Source organism: Alosa sapidissima, chromosome 21 (genome assembly GCF_018492685.1).
Source record: "Alosa sapidissima isolate fAloSap1 chromosome 21, fAloSap1.pri, whole genome shotgun sequence".
Classification (NCBI taxonomy): Eukaryota; Metazoa; Chordata; class Actinopteri; order Clupeiformes; family Clupeidae; genus Alosa; species Alosa sapidissima.
Genome location: NC_055977.1, coordinates 8,649,514 through 8,659,472, shown reverse-complemented (window position 1 = coordinate 8,659,472; position 9,959 = coordinate 8,649,514). Strand labels below are relative to the sequence as shown.

The 9,959-nt window shown below is 41.4% G+C and overlaps 1 protein-coding gene across 4 annotated transcripts in view; it reads left to right on the top strand.

Moving 5' to 3' along the window:
* cacng7a (calcium channel, voltage-dependent, gamma subunit 7a) overlaps nt 1–4,038 on the top strand; it is a 35,937-nt gene extending 31,899 nt beyond the window's left edge. For all 4 annotated transcript variants that reach the window (XM_042077775.1, XM_042077776.1, XM_042077773.1 and 1 more), the window contains one exon: nt 3,221–4,038. In XM_042077775.1, coding sequence (XP_041933709.1) covers nt 3,221–3,694 — 474 coding nt within the window. In that variant the 3' untranslated portion in view covers nt 3,695–4,038. The remainder of the gene's footprint in view (nt 1–3,220) is intronic.
* Nucleotides 4,039–9,959: the final 5,921 nt, after the last annotated feature.

Genomic DNA, 9,959 nt, shown 5'->3' with positions numbered 1-9,959 from the left:
GGGATGTGTTTTGGAATCAAGGGAGAGTATTGTTGGCCACGGCCAAGAATGGTTTTACAGTTGGCTGCGACAAACAGACCTATGTTTGGAAATGGAAGCAGTCTGTAGAGAAAATGGTACAGGCTATATTTTCTTTTTGTAGATGCAGTAATATTGATAAATGCATTTGGGTGTACAATGTGTGTGTACAAAGTACATTCTGTGGAATTCTGTTGAAGTGTGTGTGTGTGTGTGTGTGTGTGTGTGTGTGTGTGTGTGTGTGTGTGTGTGTGTGTGTGTGTGTGCAGAAAATCGAGCTCTGTGTTATGTTGCTGACATTTTAGTTTGTCATTTTACACACTTTTGAGCAGAAACTACATTGTAAGCTAAAGGCATTTTCTTAAAATCAACATTTGTCTTTCCTAGAGAAACACATTGATTCACACACACTGTAATGGGCACAGACAACACAGCATGTTTACTAGGCAAAATAACACAGTTTTTTTTGTTTTGTTGCTGTTTTGACTTGTGGGTTCGACAGTTTCTGTCTTTAGTTTTCTGTTTTGTCTGCTGTAATCTGCTTGTATCTTTTGTGAGTGAGGTTGGGTTGCAGCATCCCAGACAGAAGGCAGCTACACGGCAAAAACGGCTAGCCTAGCCAAATGTTATTAATCTTATTTTACTAAGATTAAAAAAATCTAGTTGGTATTGTTTATAGTATGAAGACACTTACTTTGCGCCTTCTTGTATAAACATATTACTTAATGTAATAACAGTTTGACTTATTTACTGTAAGGACATGTTATCTAGAAAACAAGCAAATTTATCCGCCAAGTAAATTTGTCTTGATAAGACTTCTAAAAATAAGTCAAACTCTTATAAACTAAGTCAAAATGATCTTACAATAGACTGCTGGGTAAGTTTCTTTATACATATACCAATACCAAATAGATTTTTTATCTTACAGTAATACAAAATAAATAACACTTAAATATCAGTTTTTGCAGTATACTCCCGATCTACCCAGCAGATGCATCAGTACTCACTGGGGTAGGGAGTGAGTATTTAGCCACTAAAATAGGTAGAGTCATAAAAATAGATATTTTTTTAATGAAGATACTCTGGTGCCATTTATGTTTGACATTATAGATAGATAGATAGATAGATAGATAGATAGATAGATAGATACTTTATTGATCCCCAAGGGGAAATTCAAGGTCTCAGTAGCATACAGACATTACACACAACATGCACTTACAGCAGAAATGGTAAATATAAGTATAAACATATAACCAAACTCCACTGTACAATAGAGACAGTAGAAGATAAGAAAAACTAACAACACTAAATACTAAACATCCTATACAAATTAAATAAAAAAAATCCACAGTGTGCTTGAGGGTGATCAAGCAGGAGAAACGCTTTCAGTGACAGGGCCGGGACTGGCCTGTAGTTCTGTGTGCATGGTGAGGTGCTCAAGAGAGTGAGTGTCATGGTGAAGGTGCAAAAGTAGTCCAACAGTAGTCCTGTAGTTCTGTGTGCATGGTGAGGTGCTCAAGAGAGTGAGTGTCATGGTGAAGGTGCAAAAAGTAGTCCAACAGTAGTCCAACAGTGCAACAATGCAAGAATAAGGTCTAGAGACCAGCATAAATAATATGGACAAATAAGAGAATAAAGCATAATGTAGACAAGGTAATATAAAAAAACTATGTCAGTGCAAGAATAGGTTGAGGTAATAGGGTTACAGCCATTCAGTATTGTAGCAGAAGCCATTGCCATTATAAAGTTAGGGTTAAGGTTGTGTTGTGCTGTTGTATTGTGTTGTGTTGTGTTGTGTTGTGTTGTGTTGTGTTGTGTGCTGTGGTGTGGTGTGGTGTTGTGTTGTGTTGTGTTGTGTTGTGTTGTGTTGTGTTGTGTTGTGTTGTGTTGTGTTGTGCTGTTGTCTTGTGTTGTGTTATGTTGTGTTGTGTTGTGTTGGACTGTGTTACTTGGTGTGGTTGTGTTAGCTATGTAATATCAAAACAAATAAAAACCTCTGTTCTAGCTCAATCTGTTCTAGCAAGACCAGTGAATTGGCTCCATTTATTTTACTTATGTAGTATTACCAGATGGATACTATATCACAGCATACCTCTGGGGACAACTGTAGGGCATTTGTCTGAAAGAGTGTAGATTTTTAGGAACATTAACTTGAAAATGAACTTAGTCTCAAACGTATGAACCAATTCAACACACACTGAATGCAGAACTCGAATTAGTGTCATTGAACCAAGACAAATATGGTTCTGGCATTCAACCAGGGAAAACAGAATGGGGAAAAGGAAATAGTATTCACCTTTCAGTTACTTTTCTAAGTTATATTATGTGAATGAAGACAAGCCAGCCTTGACTATTAGTGGCTTTGGATTCATCTAACTGAAGTCATCCACTGACGTGCTCTCTTGCTCTGAAGTGATGAGGTCACGTCAGTCCATGTAGCTCTCGGGACTCTCGTCTGAACTTCTGAATCGTTTGTGTTGTGACACGACTCTTGCACTCGTTCTTAAAGCTGTTTTCCGCAACCTCTCTGCATTATTGAGAGGAGGCCTTGTCTCAACCCCGACCCCAAAGGGAATCCTCTGGTCTTGGCGCCTAATGGATCGTTCACAAATCGGCCCAAATAATTAACCTGTGATTCATTCCCCCTCTGAACAAAGTACAGAAGTGTCATTTCTGGGCTGGATAGAGTCAGGCACTCGTCCTAAAAACGTCAAATGATGGAGCACTCACTTAATGTAGGACACAGCTCATATTCACCAAAAGGATATTAAAGGCGAACTATGCAGGTTTTTTAGCTTAATTTACCTTAATTTACCTTAACTTAACAGGAGTGGTTATATGACTTTTTTCGGTTTGAATGGTGGCTGTTTGGCTTCCTCCTAGCGCCTGTGAGCGGAAAAATCATCCTTGTAACTTTGGGCAGGCGGGCCGACGGCCTCAGTATCAGGAAGTATAATGAGTGTAACGAATAGCTTTACTGCATTCAAATACACATACACGCCAGGCACCGGATAGAACAAGCGATGGAGTTTCTCAGACATTCGTCATGACATAGCCAGCGACAAGAAGCAAAAACCGAGAAAACAGCGAAGAAAAATTGCAAATATACTGCCTAATTTCTCTTTAATGGCCAATGTGGTCGATCTGTGATGTCTATCAATGTTTTAAACACGTTTTAAGCTTTAATCTCTGTGTGATGTAGGGTGCGGGGGTGATGTCCGTTTACCTGTTCATGAAGCGCTACACGGAGGAGGAGATGTATCGGCCACACCCTGCTCTCTACCGCCCCCGGCTGTCCGAGTGCAGCGACTACAGCGGCCAGTACCTGCACCCGGAGTCCTGGCCGCCTCCCCAGCGTGGCCGCAGCGCCTCGGAGGTCTCCAGCGACATCTCCATCCAGCTCAACCAGACCACGCCGCCGGGTCCACCCAAGGGCAGCGGCTCTGGGCCGCCGCAGCACAGCGGGCCCTCCTCCTCCGGGCCGTCGTCGGGGGCGAGCTACCACCACCACGCTCCACAGTCCTCCTCCTCCTCTTCCTCCTACCCCCACTCCATGCACCACGCCGCCGCCGCTGCCGGCCACAACCCCCAGTCCCTGCCCATGGCCACGCCCCCGTCGGCTGTGCCCCCGCCCCGTTATCACACGCATATGCGCATGAGCGCCTCCCCCTGCTAGAGGAAGAAGAGGGAGGAAGAGAGAGAGAGAGAGAGAGAGAAAGAGAGAAAGAAAGAGCGCCATATCCTCTGCTCTGCACTCCTGGAAACACATGCCTATAGCATATACAAACAGACATGCCCAAACACATGCACGCGAACACAAATAAATACACACATGCACAGACACACACACACACACACACACACACACACACATGTACATACCCAGGGTTGGGTGCGGTCATCAAATATGAAATATAAGAGTTGGAGATGAAGAAAAGAAAAGATAGACCAAAGGGAAGGTAAGGGAGGGAAAAGATTGGTGTGTGTGTGTGTGTGTGTGTGTGTGTGTGTGTGTGTGTGTGTGTGTGTGTATGTGTGTGTGTGTGTGTGTGTGGGGGGGGGGGGGAGGGTGTGTGTGTGTGTGTGTGGGGGGGGGGGGGGGGGGGGAGGGTGTGTGTGTATGTGTGTGTGTGTATGTGTGTGTGTGTGTGTGTGTGTGTGTGTGTGTGTGTGTGTGCGTGTGTGTGCGTACATGCGTGTATGTGCATGTGAGTGTACAGTTATCTGTGTGTGTGTGTGTGTGTGTGTGTGTGTGTGTGTGTGTGTGTTGTAAAGAGGGAAAGACTAGAAAAAGCAAGCCGTTAGAGGGATTCATGTTTTGTATTAACTGTGCCTGAGATGAGGTCAGACTGGGGAGAGGGATAGGATACACTTCAACATACTAAAAAACACACAGACACACACACACACAAGAATCAAGACACACACATACACGAATCAAGAACAATTGTATATGCATAGAGATTTGTACTTCTACTGTACAGTATGAGAAGAAAGGTTGTCATTTAATGCTGTTAAAGACTTTTACATGTTTTCTCCTAGCTGTTATAGCTAGATATTTTTTTCACCTGCATCTTTATTTCATAACAAAGTACAATTTGTATAATAATGTTTTCTTGTTTGTTTTGATGGTAAGCTTTGCTGGTGAATGTTTGGAAGAGCCGTGTAAAAGAGGGACATTGAGGCCTCTCTAAGGAAATTTTATCGAGCGAAGCTCAGAATAGCTCTAGAGTTAAGAGTCTAGTTGAATCTCAGGATCTCTCTGAGATCTAGAATCTTGTCAAAACTGAGAATTCTTACGAAGTATAGAATCTCACTGAAGCTGAGATTCTTTCTGAAGTGTTGAATCATCAACTGATAAAATAATATCATTGTTAGAGCCTAAATGAATTAGCCCCTCCCTAGAGTTGTATATAGTGTAAATGAACAGTCAGGCTCTTCAGAGAGGTGATAGTATAATGAATAAATGTCACACCTCCCATCAATCCCATCTCTTTAAACTGTGACCCTCACCAGTTGACAACCAATTACGATCACCCATAAAACGGCAAACAATCGTACCAATACCATTTTAAAGACAGTTTTTTTTTTTTCAAAAATCCCTCGGTTACACTTTACTTGAATGTATCTACATAACAGTGACATGACACTGTCATGAACGTGTTTTAAACATTATAAACAAGCTATAAACATTTCTGACATAACGCTTCTGCTATATAGTGTCATTCCGTTTTGTCATGACAAGTTAGGTTTAGGGTTAGGATTAGGATTAGAGTTAGGGTTAGAGGTTAGGGTTAGGGTTCATGTGTCATGACAGTGTCATGTGTTCATGACAGTGTCATGTCACTCCTATGTCTACCTTCAAGTAAAGTGTTCCCAATCCCTCTTCCGAACAAATTTGCTTGACCTCCTAATGTTGCTTTTTGCAGCTAGACACAATTTAGCTCTTTCTTTGAACTGAGTACTGGATATGGAGGGTCCATGCCCAGCCAAGGCTTAGCGCAGCAGAATAGCAGTAGAATGCCTTGCCTTAGAGATGTTTGTCTTTCTGTTCCCATCAGGGACTTTCCTGTTTTAGCTCAATTTGCAGCTGTCTGGCTCTGTACTTTAAGTTACTAACACTCTAATGTCCATGAATATTTGTACTTGGAAGAACTACTAGAGTGCTAATTGTTCTTATTATTACTACTACTTCTTCTTCTGCTCCTAGTATTACAGTTATTGCTATAATCCTGATAATGTATTATGAAAAAAACTCCATATGCATTTGTACATCAGTATTGTAAGTACTACTAGAAACTTTTTTTTAATGATATGATATAAATTCAGTTTGAGGAATGCTGCTTGGAAGCTAAGAGTGAAAGATAGACAGAAAGAGATAGAGAGATATATTTATGTCAAATGAAATGACCTTCTCACCAACAGTAACATAGCACTGTAGTCTTTAGTGGGTGAAGTGTACCTCTGAACTGTGTTCTCCAAGCCCACAAAGTGGACAGTTGAACTGTATTAGAGAATCTGATGCACTGAAAAATAACTAAAGCTATTTGCACAGACTAGTAGCAGTAGGGAGGGAGCAGTGCTGCTTGATTTCGCCGCCTTGAACGAAACAAAAAAGGCGTATCAGGTATCATGTCATGTTGTACAATACCTTTTGCTATAGCACAATACAGAAAAACCAATGCAGCGCCATCGTCGAGGTGAGGCAGTCCACTGCCCACCGAGTGTCAGACTGTGATCTCATTGCAGGATGGAGAGCCGTGTCTCTGCATCTCTGTGGCGCCCCCATGTGGATGCAGAGAGTAATGCAGGCTCCTCTGACTGAGGGGGAGGAGGCTATGAGTCATGTTCTTACCCAGAGAGGACAGTTAATCATTCAGAATGTGTGTGTGTGTTGGGGAAGGGTGAAACACTTCAGGATGGACTGCCCCTTTAAGTTTCTTTTTTTTTCACCATCTGTAAATCATAAATGTTTCATTTGAAAATCTATATTTGAATTTGCCTTGACTATAAAATCTAGAAATAAAGGTAGCACCAAGATAATACTGTAAGACTAGTTTAAGAGAACCCTTCAGAATTGTTTCTGACATAGTAATAGTTATTTTTCAAAAATGGTGCCCCCGAGTCAGGAATGTACAGGAATCAGGTAACCTTATATGGTGACAAGAAAAGTAAATATAGTCACAACTATTTTTCTTCTTGGTCCAAAGACTATGTGGTTTGAAATGGAGCCCAGCTGGTCCAGGGTTTGTTGACCTTCTTTGACTTCCTGCTTTATGATCACGCAGGACTGGTTCCTGCTCGAGAGTCTAAAGGGAGCGATAGAGTAGTTCCACTTTGTAAACCTGTAGCATTGTTACGACAGAGGAAGCTCCGCAGTAGAGATTAGTTTTATTGACTATATATCCTATATCAGAAATACAAATGAGACAAAAGGTGTGTGTGTGTGTGTGAGACACTGTGAGAGAGAGAGAGAGAGAGAGAGAGAGAAAGTGTGTGTGTTTGTGTACACATGAGCCAGTACACTATGTCATTATATACACACAGTGGTGTGTTTGACAGTAGCTGTGTGTGTGTGTGTGTGTGTGTGTGTGTCAGAGAGAGAGAGAGAGAGAGAGATAGAGTGAGCAGTTCTGGTGATGGGTTGAAGACACAAGGCGCACAATTGCTTTGAAACAAATTCAATTTGATTGTCCATTGGTGGCCTAGTATGTGTCTCTCTCAGTCCCTTGGAACTGTCACGTATTTATCGTCATTTGTGCTGTGGCGCCATCCAAACAATCCAGCCTGTAGAATCGAACTGAATGCTGCATTATGGGAGTATCAGGAAGTCCTTGAACAGCACGTTGTCACATTTGCCAAACGTTTGGTGGAGTGGGAGTCTGAGTCCCGCCACTCATTTGTCTTTTGATGTATCTTGTTTCTTTCCTCGAAGCACATCCTGCTTTTCTTTTGTGTCCATGACCATCACTCTCTCTCTCTTTCACTCTCACAGGCCACTCCCTCCCCCTCTTCCTGGGCCACTTGTTGTCTCCGCGTTGCGCATCGTTAATCTTGATTTGTCTTCTCAAACACCCGTTTGTCTCACCTGCCTCGTCTCTGTACTTCCCTCGTTTCTCTCCCATCGCACGCCGGTACATCTTGCTCTCATTTGGCCCTGATTCCCTTTTTCTTCCCTGTGTCAGTCATCTTGCCCTCTCTCTCTCTCTCTCTCTCTCTCTCTCTCTCTCTCTCTCTCTTTCTTTCTTTCTTTCTCTTTCTCTCTCTTCTTTTATTTTTTTCCCCTTGTCTTTCTCCTCCCATAGCTAATTTTGCTTCAGTTAAGCTCCTCACTCACCCTTGTCTTCCTCTCTCTCTCTCTCTCTCTCTCTCTCTCTCTCTATCTCTCTGTCTCTCTCTCTCACACACACACTCTTCAATCTTGTCCAGTCAGCAGGCTGAGTGTTAGCTGTCTCTGACCTGCTTCATTGTCAGCTGTCCTCAGTGTGGCTGTCCTGTCATTTTGCTTCTCTCTCTTCCTTTATCTCTGTCCCCTGTCTCTCCATCCATCCACCCATCCATTCCATCCATCCATTCCATCTCCTGGTCCACATTCCCATGCATCTACTCTGTACTGTGGGTATTTTTAACACTTTCAATCCTGCTGTTCCACACTCCATGGGCTTGTCTTTGTTTTCTCACACTTAGAGGAACTGTGCCTGAATTTTAAAAACATTATTATTATTATTATTATTATTATAATACAATACATTTAGTATGGTTATATAGCCTACAGTATGTATGTATGTATGATTTCACTTCTTATTTGCTCTGCAATGCACTCCCAGAGAGATCCTACTGTTCCTACTGAGGAGTGTGTTGCTAAATGATCAATGAAATGAGTATAGACCTGAGGTATTGACTGCCATGTCATCGTCTTCAGCTACTGAATAAATCTTAGGGTCAAACTGTATCGGTCTCTGTCTTTGACTTTGACATTCAAAATCATAGAAATAAGTTGTGCCTTTCGAACCGATCCAAAGGAGGATTGGGGCTACGTTTGCAGGTACTGGATATACAGTAACATACCAGCACAAACAAAGGCTGGTAAAGTTACACCAGGCGCGTAACTTGAAGCGTTCCAATGAGCTTATAATAATTAAAACTGGCTACACCAGATGCGATAGTGGTGCATACATTCATTCATCCTCTAAAACTATTTTCACGCTTCAATTGCGCACCCAGCGTAGCCTTACTGTTAGTCTCCTTTTTCAGTTTCACTGGGGGCCTTCGTTCTGGTGTGTAAATACCTTTCTACCCTGCTCTTCTGCCCCCTACCTGACATGGCCGCTTGGGTGGTTTTTACTATGAGTAATGAGATTGGGAATGTGAGAGAAAGGGTGAATTGATGGATAGAGAGTTCAGAACAGAGAGCCTGAACATTCATGTTATTTATCGCTGCTGTCGGGTGGAACCTCAGATGTCCAAATCCATTTGTTTTCAGGAAATGTATTGTGAACATATTTCAATATTGCGTCGTCAAAAAAAAAAGAATGAGTTACGAGGTTTCCTACCGACAGCAACGCTATGTTTTGCAACATAATGCATCAGTTTGATGAAAAGAGGCTAAAGATAACTGAAGCTAAAGATATTTGTCTCGTGTCGGATACAGATGTGTATGCATACATTTGCTGCGTTGGGTAAATATGAGATAAGCAGTTAGAGAACTCAAATCACACAAGATACGCAGATTTAACTACATTTGAGTCTTTAAATATGCAATATTAGGTCTATTTTGTCACAAAGTGAAATTAATTAAGTAAAAATATAAAATCAAAATGTAAACACATAAATGGATAAACAGCACACCATATAAAAAATACTATCCTTCACATCACACATACATACATATTTTTGTTCCGTTTCATTGAGATGCATTATAAATGTACAATTACACTAATAAATAATAATGACGCAGATCACCCAAATACAATTACACATGCTGTTGCCCCAGTTCTGTAAGGATTTCTAAGGATAATTAAAAAAAAAGAATATACCTTGAAAAGCTGTCTGGTCTCCCCATTTTCAAAAGAACACTTGACCCTTTAGTTGGATAAAAAATAAGATTCAATATGGGTTACACTGGGAAAAACCATCACAATAAAACATATCACAACAAAGGATATTTTCATATTCTCATAATTCTGATACCTCACCTTAAGACAGATTCTCTCATTCTGTGATGAAAGCAACACAATGCAGACTGACTTAAAGTATGGAGAATGGTGTCTCTGACGTTGCCAATGCCTGTCCGTAACGTTATTTTTGCAGGTGGGAGCATGACTCTTTTCATTGGTTTTAGACAAACTAGGGGTACCTAGGGTACCTAGTACATTGAAAAATATAGATTTCCTACATCATGTTACTTTGACAGAGGTGTGCCACCTTCATTTCTTCTATCT